The sequence below is a fragment of the Dromaius novaehollandiae genome, chromosome 9, assembly GCF_036370855.1.
Source record: "Dromaius novaehollandiae isolate bDroNov1 chromosome 9, bDroNov1.hap1, whole genome shotgun sequence".
In the NCBI taxonomy this organism is placed as follows: Eukaryota; Metazoa; Chordata; class Aves; order Casuariiformes; family Dromaiidae; genus Dromaius; species Dromaius novaehollandiae.
In genome coordinates, this window is record NC_088106.1 from 15,256,228 (window position 1) to 15,271,420 (window position 15,193).

Genomic DNA, 15,193 nt, shown 5'->3' on the forward strand with positions numbered 1-15,193 from the left:
AGGACTTATCCTGGAATAGCACATGTTCTTCATTTTCACTGGTCAACAGACATTAGTTTTCCAAAGACACAAGGTAAGAGGAGTGAACCTGAGGAAAATGGACCTGGGGACACTGATGTGCTCCGAAAAGTGGCATAGAGTAGCAGCAAGGGACCTGGTGTAGGAATGAAAAGATGCTGATGCCTCCCAGCACATCATTGCCTCGGTATTTTCAGCCTTGTAACCAACTCTCATCTCCATTTCACTGATATTAAGTCACGTTCCCCATCTCCCACCAGCAATACAGTCTATGCTCTAAACTGCCACAGACCACAGGGGTTCTCAGAGTTTGCTAAACTCAGCAAGGAGTTACAAGTCTTACTATTTGTCACTTACGCACACAGACCTATTGTTTCCCCTAATATGAAGCTGACTCTATAGCATATGCTATACGCTATTACCTGCTGTCTACCTGAGCAAACAGCAATGAGAAAATTGTTCCAGAACTGGTATGTACAAATAAAGCGTGCATGAATGCACAGATCACTACGCAAAAAGAAAAAACAAGAGATGCTTGTTTTGCTCATAAGCCAAATGTTACTTTTGAATAGGCAATTGTACATCTTGTGCGTGTGACTCCATTTGCATCTGCACGTGCACTCACTGCAGGCACATTATGACAGTGCCCCAAATAGTCTCACGACAAACACAAAGATATGCAGAGGCAGTAACAGACAGGCTAATAGTGGAGCAACCACCTGACCCTGCCTGCCTGGACAGAGTGCTTATTCCTATTGCCCCAAATATCAGGCTTAGTATTGCGATGCTTACAGAAATACAAAAACCTGATGTGCCAGACATCATTTTAATTTGCCATAAAACCAGTATCAACCAGGCTATTTCCAGGAACACCTCCAAGCCCAGGGTTTACTTTCAATATGAGCTTAATTTCTACTGAAGGCATTGACTTGAAGAGTAGGGATTTAAACTGAGGGACACATCTGAATTTTTGGGGAACAGATCAGAGTCTATGGCTACAACTAGGCCTATGGTACTGAAATTAAAGCTGATAATGCATTATCGCTAAATACCTTCATACCGGTTGATGCAACGACATGAGAAATAGCTGTGGTTTTAGCAATCACGCATCTCACAGATCAGTCTCTATAGAAGTCAAGGGCAGAATAAGTAACAGACAGAACCACCCATACAGCTAAATAACAGCTCATTATGGAAGAGCACTGAACACTCACTAGCAGAAATCTTCATACTGCTACTAATGTAGCCTGTAGGGACACAGCCTTTTGCATCCAGCAGTTGCAAACCAGGTACAGATTACCTGAAATGTTTTTTTTTTTTACAACTCCATTCACATTTATAACACCAATACAATCATTTTCTGATGTTTACCTTGAACTTCACAGCATAGTAGCAATCTATTTCATAACATTGTCTTGGAAGCCAAAAGCAAAATCAATTCTGAAATGGCAAACCACACATTCCAAACAAAGGGGAAAAGGTGTTCACAAAAAAAATAAATTAACTAAAATACTGAAGACTTTAAAAAAAGTAATTACAATCACATTATCCAGAAGAGAAATGCCTCTGTGCATGCAATACAATCAGTCAGCTTACAAATTCTGAAACTTAGGTAACAAGTGAAGTACCTAGAAGAAGAGACAGGACATAGCTGTGCCAAAATACTTGCAAAGAAACACAGAAAGGGTTAGGAATACATTTCTCACTCCATATTGGCAGGAATTACTTGTATTACTGTGGTGCCTTAGATACCCATCAAACCCCATTTCGCAAAGTGCTTTCAAAGAGAACGAAGAAAGTTTGTCCCTATAAAAGAGAATTCAGTCTAAGGTAAGCGGTAGCAGAACACCGAAGTGGAGTGTAAGAAAACAACAGGCTACAGTTAGCTATAGGGCTAGAGATCTTAGCTTAACAGTAACATAAATCTTATTTTTTGTTGGCATCACAACAGAGCTGCACAGTATCCTACAACCACCTTCAGTACTTCATTGTTTTCCTTCAAAGTATTATACATTAGTTTCTATCAGAGTGATCCAGGGCTCTGATTCACACAATACGTGAGCATGAATTGGATTTTAAGCACATAGTTACATCCCTATAACTTGTCTGAATGAGACAAAACATAGATGGAAGGAGGATGAAGGGCCTGGTCATCCTGACACGTAAATTAAGTATATAAAATGCCAGATGGTTTGGCATAGACATCCCATATCAGTGTAACTTGTCAGATGAGAGGGTCAAGGGCATATAAGTGGCTCACAGCACTATGCCATTACTGTTGCAGTCTGTATTTCCATGGCCCCTACTCCCCAGTAACATTTCTTACGAGTATAGCCCCCGTACAGTGCTATGCTGGACACTATACTAGACATTTTGGGCTGTTATAGGAAAATACACAACTCTCCTCAGGCATGCTGACCTTTTCAAGAAGCAGCAAGGGGTTCTCCCCTCCAGCAGGCCTAGCCCACGGTGACCTCCTTCTAGTTGGTAGCTTTCATTTTTGTTGCAGGGTTTTTTGAGAATATAAAGCCCAAACTTGACGGAAAAGGAAAAAAATGCAGATAGGAAGAGGGATTGTATTTCAGCAGTCTGATTCAAAGTAACAATCCCCATCTAGAGTGCTCAGGCTTGTTGTATGGGGATAGTACCTAGGGAACATGGCCAGTTGAAGATAACACAGATCATTCCCATGGACTGCCTCCTTACAGCACAACATCAAGAAGTCCACAGACTGCATAAGGTTCAGTATCACCCAGTGAGAGCAGGAGAAATAAGGAAAGATTCACTCACTATATATCCACCAAGTATGCCCTAGCACAGAATAAACCAAACCAGCTCAACAGGGCAATCATTTGGACACTGTCACTGGCTTCTAGTTCAATGAAGTTATAGCCTAGCATATCCTAGCGAAGTGGGTACCACCTCATTTTCCCCAGGAGATTATCGTACTCTTTACTGCCCCAAGTTTCCAAATGACACAAAACAAACATTCACATGTGTGACTATGAAGAAAACTCTTGTATCATTTTCCACTGAGACCAGAATAACTTGTTTGATACTTCCAAGCACAGCCACAGTTTGTTCTGTTTAGTGTGATCAGATCTTTCTTCAAAGCAGAGCAGAAAATAATTAGCTTCAAGGGAGCCAAGCACACCCTCTCGTAGATTTCCCACACCTCTCCTATTCCTACGAGCCAGTCACGGCCAATGACTTGCACGCACAAGTGTCCATGTGGGAGGGAAGGGGGCTACTGAGGCATAAACAGTTGGCCCTAGATGTTAACAAATTCTCCTTAGCTAGGCCAAAAGGGAATCCAGACTACCTCAGCAATGGTGTTCCCCAAACAGTGTTTCTTTTCAATGGACAATAGCAAGTATTTACGTAGGAGATGTGGAAATTTTTCTCCTATGAGACCAAGATCTCAGATAAGGAAACAACACATGATATTTTGAAAGATATCCCTGTAAGCATCCAATGCCCAAATATTACAATGGTCAGGGTTCAATACGCAGTTCTAGCAGAAAGCCAAGTAGGAACTGAAATCCAATCAAGCTCAAAGCAGCAGGGTTAGTGCTATAACCTCCACAGAGTCTTAAATAATAATAGCATAGGATTTCTTTCTATGGTCATTTACCCAGTGTTATAGAAAGGGCAGGTCAGACTCCTGAAACGTGTGTGGTACACAGACAGCCACAGAGACACCAGTTAAGGGACTTCAAAAAAGATCACCCCAAAACTCAGAGGCAGTGCTGGACCAAATCAAGGCACTTAGTCTCCCTCTTCAGAAAAGTGCTTAGCTACAGCTCAAGATCAAGCACATCCTTCAGCCCTTCACCCCACTATGTTCCCCATCCTGATGCACCCTCCAACACTGCTCCCTCCGTAGCAGGCTAGGAGCCAAGAGGGGTTCAAGGTGGCTCCCGCCCCCCTGTCAGGGGCAGTCTTTGCTCCTAGGACCATCTCCATTCGAGTACACATTTAACCCCCCCCCCCCACCCGCCCGCACTGGCCAGGAAAATGCTGCTACAAAAGACAGAGCGTGGGGAGCTCTTGCAACGGGCTGCAGCACCTAGCCTCGAAGTTGCACAGGGCTGCGGGGCAATGCGGGACAGCTGGCTCCCACCCCGGCCAGGTGGGGATGGAGGCCGCGGGCGCGGTGAGGGCCGCGGCGGGACGGGGCCGCGGTAGGGGTCAGCACCGCGGACAGCGCCCGGGCCCTGCCGGCCACCTGTGCGCTGCGCTGCGCTGGGCAGGCCGGGGAGGAGGAGGAGGAGGAAGACGACGAACGCGAGGAAACGGGGCCAGCCCAGGCCGAGCGGCGTCCGGCCAAGCAGCGCCCGGGCGGGGAGGCGAGGGCGGCGGGGACAAGGACGCGCTCTCCCCACCTGGGCTTTGGCTGGATCTCAGGCGCCTTCCACAGAGACACTGCAGCATATGCGAGCCTTTCTCCAGGAGAAGCCCGAGAATCCTCATGGATTTCACTTTGTGGCGCCCTCCCGCTGCTCGGAAAAGGGACCGGCCCCGGGAGCGGCCGGCTCTCAGCGGCGGGCCGCCGGCCCCCCTCGCCGCCAAACTTCCCGGCCCATCGCCGCGGCCCCGCCGCGCCCGGAGTGGCCCCAACGCCACTTCTTGGGACTTCTCCGCCCGGGAGGAAAGGCTCCGCCGGGAAGGGGGTCGGGCTAGCTGGAAGGACGTCAAGCCCTAGAAACCCGAGCGGCCGGCTCCCAGCCCTGCCCCCTGCCGGCAAAGCCCCCGCCGGGGAGCGGAGCCGCTCCGCTGCCTCGTCCGACAGCCCCGAGCCGCCCCTGGAGCCCCCCGCTGCCAGGAGGCTGGGAAGAGCCGCGGGGCGAACAGGCTAAGGCAGGCGGCAGCTCTCGCTCATCCTCGCCGTCCCGGATGCGCCTCCCTCCGCCGGCGCGGAGAGCCGCCGCCGCCGCCGCCAGCCCGGCCCCGGCCCCGCGGCGGCGAAGTTGCCCGAGTCCCGCCCCGCAGGCGGCAGAGCCCCGCCCCGGGGCGCGGAGCCCCGCCAGGGCCAAGGGGGAGGTCGGCAGCCCCGCTCCGGGTCCGCCGAGCCCCCTCCTGCCGCCTGCCCCGCCTGGCACGGGGGTGCCCCGCGGGTGAGCCCGGGGCGGAGCACGCACGGGAAGCCACCACGTGCAGGAGACGCTAACGCGGCCTTTTGGGGGCTCCCTGCCTGACTGGGCTGGTAACAAAACACACGACTTGTCCTAAATCAGCGGTAGGAGGGCATACCGAGAAGCAGGAGAGTCACTACAAACACACCTTACACTAGAAGTCCTCCTTATTTACACTTAGGGATCCTAAAGCAATAGCTTTGTGCAAAGGTCACTCCACTGAAACTGAAGGTTCATTTCCTTTTACCACTTTTAAATCCCAGCAGTTAGGCTGTTGCAAAATGTAGTCTATGCAGAGCTTTTGTGCTGCGCAGACTAAGGCAGAGCCTATATTTCACATGCAGCGCAGCTGTGAAAAGAAGTGCTTCTGAGAGACTATGCTTTGATTCCTGAAATTCCCCAGCTCAGAACCCACCACACAGAGACCAGAAAGTACAAGAGCAGAGAAAGCTCCTCAGAGGAAATAGTATTAACGGACAGAAAACTCTCAAATGAACTCTTCACCTTAGTAGACTGTAATACTCCAAGGAAAGGCAGCTGCCTCTGGGACAAGCCTGAATCATACTCACCCTTGCACTGAGGCAATTTCTTCCTGGAGTACCTTGTGCTCAGGCAGGGTTAACCTGCTTCCGCACTGGCTTTCTCAAACCTTCCCTGATCTTGCTGCTCCTGGCATATGGCTGAAAGGGCCAGGCACCTCTGACCAGCCTCTGAGACAGAAGTTTTTCCAGAGAGTGCACTTGAGCTGTAACAGGCTTTTAGCCAGCACTCCATACAGACATGAGCGTATAGATAGTCTAAATTTTTAACTCTTGCTAGGGTGCCTCTTAACTCAGAACCATGAGGAACGAGGCATAGACAGCATAATACAGGGTGCAACAGTGTTTTGCTCACTAGGAATCCTATAACACTATAAAAAAAAAATGGAGATCCAAGTAACCAGGGGTGTAGACAGGCATAGAAAAAGAAATGCTGTCCTAGTATGACAGTTTGCTGAGGACTTGTGGCAAAATTAATGTAACCCAAGTCTTTCATGCCCTCAGTAAACACCCTACACTTTCAGTTTTCTTCTAGAATAGAATTAAAAAAAACAGAGAAAATGCTAAATGTTTCATGACATGGAAGCTCTTGTTTTCTAGTCAGCTGTATATAGTACAGCTAAAACAGCTAGAAACAAAGCCAGCAGCACAGAGCTCAGGAGCATTAGAAGAATGCACAGGTAGCAAGGATCCCAGGGATTAGTTCTTAATGAACTCAGTTTTGTTGTGTAGTACTATGACTTGGGCTGAAAATCATCATTCTTGTATGCCTTGGTTCATAAACTATTTTATACAGGACTTCAAAAGCTCACCAACTCACAGAATAAAATGAAACTGCCCTTGCTCCAGATACATTCCTTAGTAATGCCTGCTCTCTGGCCATCAGAGAAGACTGCTGTGCCATGTCTGAGCAGACACCAAATGGAGACTACAGCTGTTAACTCTCCTCTCCCCCCTGGCTGCCTTTCAGTTCTCTGCTATACCTGACCAGAGAGCAAGAACCCCTCTGGAATCAGGCCAGTAGAAGTTTGCACAGTGAAGCTCTAAAATACAACTGGTGGTTCTTGGTACTCCTGTTATAGTGCACACAAAGGGGGAAAAAAAAAAAAAAAAAAAAAAAAAAAAGCATCAGCAGCACGTTTGAGATGAGAAAAATTCTGGATCTGCCAGATCAAGGACAGTACAGCAAGATCTGAAGTCAAGGTGCCCTCTTTGCTTAGCAGCCAATGCAGAGCTGTAAATGAGGGGGCTCTGATTTTGAGAAGCCAAGGCTGAAGTGCAGCACCATATGGTACCTGGGGAGGGATGCACTGGGATGTTATGTGCGTTGGCTAGCATAGGAGTTGTGAAGCATTATGACTTGGACATGGGAGGACAAGTGTATTAGATATGATGCACAGGTCTGTAAAAAGAAGAAAAAAACTGCAAGCAGCTGAGACCTCTGTTTATTAGAGCAGCACAGTTGTTCATAGAATACCTCCTCAGAATAATCCATAAAATTACTAACAAAATAATCCCCACTTCTTCAGAGGGTTTCAGTCACCTGCTAATCCAGAGGTGGTAGGCTCTGATCTGTCAGCAGTCTTGCCTTTGTGTGGTGGGTTTCAGGAGTCAGTTCCTGATTTACATCAGAGCAAAGGAGAGCAGAATCAAACCAGAGAAAAGAGTGAACGAGTGTTATTTGGCATTTCTAAAGGGGGGGGGAGCATGAGGACTGCAACGAGCACATCTCAAATCAAGCTGACTGAAGTAAGTTTAAGCAGCAAAATGGAAGCATAAAAATGGCAAAGGATGGTACTTTAGGAACTGTGTGATCATATGACCAAAGTGCACACATGCCACAAAATAATCAGTAATATCATGTACCCAGTTAAGTAAATCTTAACCTAGTAAACAAAGCTTATTTAGAAAGATAAATGCAGCTGACATAAATCAAGATATTGCTGGATGAGTTAACTCATTTTAATCCAAAACAAAATCGATTTCTCTGTAAAGGGCCAGCACATATCCAGAGATTTCAGTAGGACACAGCAGTGCATAAATCTTGCTGCAGCTCCATTCATGGATTTGCATTATTAAATAGTGCAAATAATATTCCAAAATGTGGAATATGTGATCAATAATCACAGTAATCACTGTGAAAATGCTACAGATATTTGAATTTTACCCATTAATACAAAATAGATATCAGAAAGGATAGAGTATTCTTGAATAAAAGCAGAGATTGCATTTGCTAGAACACAAAGAAAGGCAGGAAAGACTCTGAGGTCAGAAGGCAGTTGCAGGGAACACAGTGTCATGTGTGTTTCTCCCTTATTAAATTAAAATGTCATTGGCCTTCTAAAGCATGGAACAGAAACAAGAATACATTTGGGATTATGGAATTTAAATTAATACCTTTTACTAAAAAGAGACTGTGCTCACTGTGATCAGAAAGAAATAAGGTGATTTAGCATATGAGACTCTTTGCTTGGTATTAAAATAGCAGAATGTACAGGAGTTTATCAGTTACCAAAGCCAAAAAAGGAAAAAAAAAAAAAATCTATGAAAGCTCAGAGAAGAGACTAGTCAGAAAAGGCAATTTCCTTGCATTCACATAAGGGCAGTGATAATCCTTCAAGGTGCTGGATCATTTCTCTTTTTATCCATATCAACTACCTGTACTATTTTGAGTGTTGCAACTAATACACAGATAAACAGCCTGTAGAGCTTGTTTAGTGAATCTTCACCCTCATTGTATTTTTTGGCCAAACATACACGGATGTGGTAAGAAACGTTCCTTTAGCCCCAACAGCTTTGTTCAAGCTGGTGCTGATTCAGACATTGGGCATACCTGCGTCCTTCACTGTAAGTTTAGAGATCTCCTAGAGAGCACTTGATGCTCATTTCTTGACACTCACTCTATGAATCTGTTTATGAATGTTGATGGTATATTACTCAGTCACCACCTCAGTGATGGCAGAAGACTCCTCCTTGCCACCTTTCTTTGCAGGACCCATTTGAGCAACGTTTGCCCCAGAAGAGGCCAGAAAATCACAGCCCTTTTCAGTGCAAACAAGTGCTTATCCCACTGTCATCACAGCGTTTTTGCAGTATTTCTGCTTATTTTTGCCCCTCCTTTGTGAAGCAGAGCACTGATAGCAAGGAAAGATAGCAAGGTCCACTTTTCTAGACATACTGTGCATGCATAGCAACTGTGCCCAACTCCACCTAGGTGCAGAGTACACACATCAAAGCCCGCGGGGAACTGTAGCACAAAGTTCAAGGGGGTTGCTGAAGGTCACAATAAATTTGTGGCAGAGTGGGGAATCCTCTGTCAGTCCTCATTCTGGTGATTTAACAAGACGATTAGTCTCTTCCAGATCAATATAGTATTATGCTCTTCATAAGGCAAAGATTGCACCTATTCTGCTGGAAGCACTACCACAGAAAAAGTATACCACATGCCTTCTGATAGCAACTGGAAGATGAGACACAAATAAAAGATGTATTTGATTTTGTACATGAGGTCAGATGGACCAATTCCTTAGGTGCCTTTTTAAGGTCAAAAAGCAGGTCTACCATACGAACACAGGGAAGAGAAACTACTTCCTCCAGCTCCTGGTGGAGAGAATGGCTTGGAAAAATCTCAGCTTCCTCTCAATTCACCAAACTAGATTTAGGAAAAAAAGACATCCCATAGCTTTGATAGGCTTGTCCTCAGGCTTGAATAGGTTTATCCTCAGACAAATAAAAAGCACATAGTAATAAGTATTTAGTAGTTGCATTTCTAGACATTAAGAAATCTAATATTATACGTAAAGAAGGCTTTGTGTACCAAATAACTTGAGTCTGAATTAGTGAAAAAGGGATGTTCTGGATACTCCTAAACACAGAGACACTTCCTCAGAAGCTGGAACTCCTAAGACTTCCCCAAACATGTTCTGGTAGTAGTGAGAACCAAAACAGCTCAGAAATAGACAGTGGTGTTTTCATTCTGTGGCTGCACATACACCTCTTGAGCAATGCATTTCTATTTCTTGATTCTCACTGTAGCAAAAAGTCTACAAATGCTGTCAGACAGTTAGTGCAAGGTGAAGGGATATGTCCATAGCCTCACAACTGACATGCTATCACACAATCATCTGAAAGAATAGGTCTTGAGTATACTATTGCTAATGAAAGAACAGCTTTTGTCCCCGTGTATAATAGTGAATAGGCTGACTTGGGATGAAGTCTGGGGAACAATACCATGCTGGTAATGGCAGGGGTTAGGGATTCGTAGTTCTAATATTGTCCTCTGATGTGATCCTGTACAAGTCATTCAGTCTCCTCCTGATTCCATCTGCCATTCAATTAAAGATCCATGCATAGAGAACCTAAAATGCAAGGTTTCCAAGTGCACAGAAGGACCACTGATTAAGAAGTATCGGTATTTAACCCCATTGCTACAAAGCAACTCAGTTGCTAATCAGACACTTTGTTCAGTCCTGCTGTATCATCCCTATTCCTGTTCTTGGAAAGGACAGGATTGCAAGATAGGGTTCACAGTCTTTCAGATATGCACACCTGTGAAGGGTGATGGACTGCCTGAACCTAGTGCCCCTCCATCTATAGGTTTGTCCTCTAGGAAGCAGAAACAGCATTGTGTCGCCCTTGTTAATTTGGACTGCTCAAGCAGCCTATAGAAACTCCCTCAACTCCCATTGCTTTTCCCCATCCCATGATGTCACTTTGATAGCCCCAGAGCCTTCTGCAAACTGCAGTTCTTACAATGCAGAAGCAGCACCTCTGCTGCGGTCAACCCTCTTTTCTTAGAGTTCAAGCACAGAGAAGACAACCTATAGCAACGCAATACAGCGCCTGTTTCAGAGCGATTCTCTCACTCTTGCATACTATTCATAGCTTGCTGAATGTTCACAGCTATTCTGCACCACAGACAGGGAGGGGAAAAGCATCTCTCACCTGTCCCACATTCCTTTATTAACTTCCAGGACTCTATTACACCTTGCACAATTAACACAGTTATACCACACTAAGTAGCAACTTATTCCACAAAAGTCATGCATAAGAACATTTATGACATGCCCCTTTCCATGACTTGGAATAGATGCTCCAGAAAAGAGGGTAGTAAAGAGGCCATACAGCACTTCTTCCACCAGTATCTACTCCCAGCTTCCAGTGCCCTGCAGCTTTGAGATGTCCTAGTGATAGGGCATCTCACATCAAGTTATATAACCCTCGATGTGTTTTTTTTTTTTTTCCCCCAACAAGTTTTTCTAATTGGCTTTTGAGTCCACTAGTGCTTTTGGCATCCTCACCATCCTTTAACAAAGAGTTCTACGGATTAATCACACACTGAGAAAACTTTCACCTGTATAAAATCACTTTTTGATAGTTCCATTAAATGCTCACTTTAGTAGTTATATTGTGAAATGGTAATTTCATGTTCTCCATGACAGTCGTGATTTCAAGCCTTTGTTGTATTTCCCCTCTCAATTGTTTCATTTCTGAAGACATCCGAAAATGCCTGATCTATTTCATCTCTCCCTGGACAGCAGCTATTCTGCACACTCCATTGACCTTGTCGCTGTTTCCTGTGTCTTTTCTAGTTCTATTCCATTTTTTTGAAATAGGATAACTAGAACTGCACACAGCATTCAAGGTGCGAGTGCATTAGGGATTTCTAGCATGCAGAGTGATAGCTTCTATTTGCTCTCTATTCCTTTTCCCAGTGATTTCTTCCTGCTTCTGCTGAGCTAGCGCTTTGAGTGATCCACAGTGTCCCTGAGATCTTTCTCCAGAAATGAAAAGGCCAAAGTAGCACCCCTGACCATGCGGGCCCTTGAATTGTTCCCACACACACCCCATAGGTACATTGCTCTGCACTCCTATTTATACTGGTGCCAGTTCACCACACACTCAGCATCAGGAGATCCTTCTGCAACTCTGTGCTGTCCACATCTGTTTTTCCTACTCCAAATTATTATTTTGTTGATCAGCAACTCACTCTCTCTTCCCCATCCCCTCGCTCTTCAAGATGGACAGCACAGTCCTGCTTCTCTCTACCAGTAATTTCCCTCCTCTGTGGGAACTGGCCTTTTTTCATTAAGGAAAACCCCTGGTGAAGGACCCAGGAAAGGAAGCATTTTAGAAATCCAAGCACACGACTTCAACTGGATCACCTTCATCCAGATGCTCAGGGAATGGCAAGGGATTTGGAAGGCATGATATCCCCTGCAGGAGCTATGCTGTCCCTTCCCCAGGGCATCAGTCCTGAGCCCCCTAGAGTAAAGGGTGGGGGCTGTGATTTTTTTTTTTTTTTTTTTTTTGATGATGGCTGAATTTCAGAGAAAACCCTAAAATGTTGCCACGCTACTCCCCAAATTGTCCTTTGCACCCAAGAGTAGCACAACTGCCTTCCAGAGGTGCTTCCTTGGCAGGTGCAGCTACTCTGCCAGCTCCACTTGCTTTTTCAGCATATGAGCTGTCTCCACAGCCCATCAATGAGGGGCAGAAACTGTGCAAGAAGGCAGGAGAACTCTTCTCTATCTGTCAGTCCCTGCAGCCTTAGAGGTTGGTGAGAGAGGAAGGCAGATTAAAGGACATGATATGGTCACCACAGTGAAGTTCTGACCTGAGTTTATTAATCTACAGTGGGCAAAGATAGCTTTGCCTGAGACATGACCCATGCTTAGAGTGCAACAGCTTGCAGTTGTGCCAAGGGACTTTTGAGGCAGGCAAGTAAGCAAGCTAGTGGGCGGAGGGCCCTGCCTGTCAGACCGCCACATCTATTAGCACCTTTGCCTTCAGCAGACTGCCAGCAGGCAGCTCTGCCCTCACCAGCTCTCACGGCTGCTGGAGGGCATCGCTTGCTGGTTCACCCCCGGCTGCAGGACCAAGGCAAAGCCATTGAAGACCAGTGATGAAACAGCTACATCTTCCAGATTAGACCAGGATGTGCTCATGGCTTCCCAGTGATTCACTGCATGAAACATGAACAAGTGGCAGGCCACTTCCCTTGTCTAAGAATGTGACTAAACCACCTATTTCACAGGGAAAGGCAGAGAGGCTTAACAAAGGAGATTCTCTGAAGGCAAGTATAATAGACCACCTCTGCAAGAGCCAAATCCCTCTTCTCCAGCAAACTCATTCCTGATGTTCAGGAGTGTATCTGAGGTCAGGAGCAACATTAGTGAAAGCATGAACCTCCCTATCTGCCTGCTTCCAGTGACACTAACACCACCTTTTACTGAAGTCCAGAGTTGAAGTGTATTTATCATGGCATGCTAATACAACACATATGGCAGAGTCTCATCTAGACAAGCAAGTACTTGCCTGCCCAACTCCCTGCCTTGGGAATAATGATACAAGAAGTGTTTTCTGCTCCAATTCACAGCTTCTCAAATCACAGTAAAGTCATTTACTGCTGGGGCACTACTGTTCAGACAGACCCTCACTCATTAGCTGGCCCTAGTAGCTGAAGAGCAGAGATACATTTTAAATGCAGATTGTACTGGCAAACCCACTATTCTGTAGTATGCAACTCCCAGTGCCTCCAGTGTAGCATCTCTAAAGCAGCAGCATCTTTACCAAACCCACACAGGTTGTCTCTGATGGTTCTGAAGGCTAAAAAGACACAGAAGTTGAGCATTAAATAACAATAATACAGAGTAGTTATAGCTATATATTTGAAGGAAAGTTCATGTTTCAGGAGAACTAAAGGCTGGATTTACAAGTCCTTCATAAGAGCCAACCTTAAAATCCTACCCTCAGGATAGGACTTCCAATTGCATACAATTTTTAGGTAAACTTAGAGAAATTTTTGCCTAGGAATCTTTTTTTCTGAAAATGTCTCATGCAGTGCAGTCCTCACTAGAGTGTAGGAGAGCTAACAAACAGGAGAGATCTTCAGAATGTTCTCAGCGAACATTGTGACTTTGGGAACATGCTCCAAAAATCAACATATCCATTATTTTTCCTTAAAATTACCTTCTCTAAGGTATTTCTACTTTATTTTCATAATAGTGTCAAAAATATTTCAGTAAAGTAATGAAAAGTTTTGACCTTATCAAAAACACTTCCATAAATTTCTTACATAAAACTTGACAATTGAGGAGTACCCAGGAACGCTGGGCTGACATGGGTGTGAACAGCAAAGAATTTAACTCCCATCTGAGTTACACCTTGCACACTGCTGCTGCAGCTCTGAAACTGTGCACAGTCCCAGGCAACGTCCCATCTCTGTGTGGGAGCTGCAGCGCTACTCTGGGAATGCCAGTACACCATCCTTGTAGCAGGGAATTGGTCTCAGTAAGGGAAAAAAAGTCTCTTTAGTCCTTCCCTTCTCCCCATGCTAAACCCATACCTCCCAGCTGACCCATGCATACCAGAGACACAGCATATCAAACTGGCTTCACATGAAATGGGATGCTTTTTGCTGTTCATAGTTGCAGGACAACTAGTGAAAGCAATCAGTACTACCAGGCTCAAACACTGCCAGCCACAGGACAGACCCATCTCCTCCATTTTGTACTAACAAGGATGAAACCAAATCATAATACACATGAGGTTCTTTTTTACATTTGATTCACAGTTTAGGGTCTTTTAAGGTTTATGTTCTCAGCTTTTCTTTGCAGCCATTAGAACCAAAAAAAAAAAAAAGTCAGGTTGTGATTCTTATATAATGGCTTAGGGATTTAAGAAAGGAACTAAATCTTCTAAGAGTTAGCAACACCAGTTTGCAATAATCATGCCAGTGACAGGTAACACTGCTGGCTCCCAGAGACAGGAATCATTGTTGACTTGTGACATACTCAGTAATGGTCTTGTTCTGCTTCTGCTGAAAATAAGAATGATGCTGGTATGGACTGAGGCTTAGACTGATAATAAGCCCTTAGGAAATCCTGCTCCCTTACAGGAAGGTAAAACTTTTCTCAGCAGCTGGTGATATTTCACTTATGTTAGAAGAAAGATTCCAGTAAGTCCCATCTCAAAGCAAGCATAATCTGGCAAAACTTGGAATGAAAGGTGTTCAAGTGAAAGATGAAGCATCATTTTAATGAAGTCTGCTAGGCAGCACAGCAAGAAAGAGGAAATCACAAGAGTTGAACATTTGAATGAACCAGTCTGGGAAACTAAGAAGGAAATAAAATATGGGAGGCAACTAATTAAATGTGAACAGATAAATAAGTGAGATGTTACCCTCTCAGCAGGGAAACATGCACATGGCATTGCTGAATGCCTCAGAGGTCAACCTGCATCTGGCTTTCCACTTCCTGAGAGCAAAGTTCAAAATCCAGACCATCCACAAGGCAGAGGTGATGGACCAGCCCAGCACAACACAGGCTAAAGCTGTAACCGCAGCAGCAGAATTGACTAAGAAAAGGATTGGCAGGGGAATTGGCTGCAAAAGGTTTAGCACTGAACCTTCTCAGGCTACTTGAGAAAAGCCACCACAGCATGTTATCTAGTGAGGCCCATTGGCAGAGCCGCTCTATCCACTCTGCAGGACCTGTTCGA

The 15,193-nt window shown here is 45.2% G+C and overlaps 1 protein-coding gene across 2 annotated transcripts in view; it reads right to left on the reverse strand.

Moving 5' to 3' along the window:
* FGF12 (fibroblast growth factor 12) overlaps nucleotides 1-15,193 on the reverse strand; it is a 242,844-nt gene that overhangs the window by 150,940 nt on the left and 76,711 nt on the right. The window contains exon 1 of one of the 2 annotated variants that reach the window (XM_026093540.2): nucleotides 4,404-4,537. The exons of the other annotated variant lie outside the window; for it this stretch is intronic. Within the exon in view, the coding sequence (XP_025949325.1) occupies nucleotides 4,404-4,491 (88 nt within the window). The 5' untranslated portion in view covers nucleotides 4,492-4,537. Of the gene's footprint in view, nucleotides 1-4,403; nucleotides 4,538-15,193 lie in introns of those variants that run through there. 2 annotated transcript variants of the gene reach the window in all.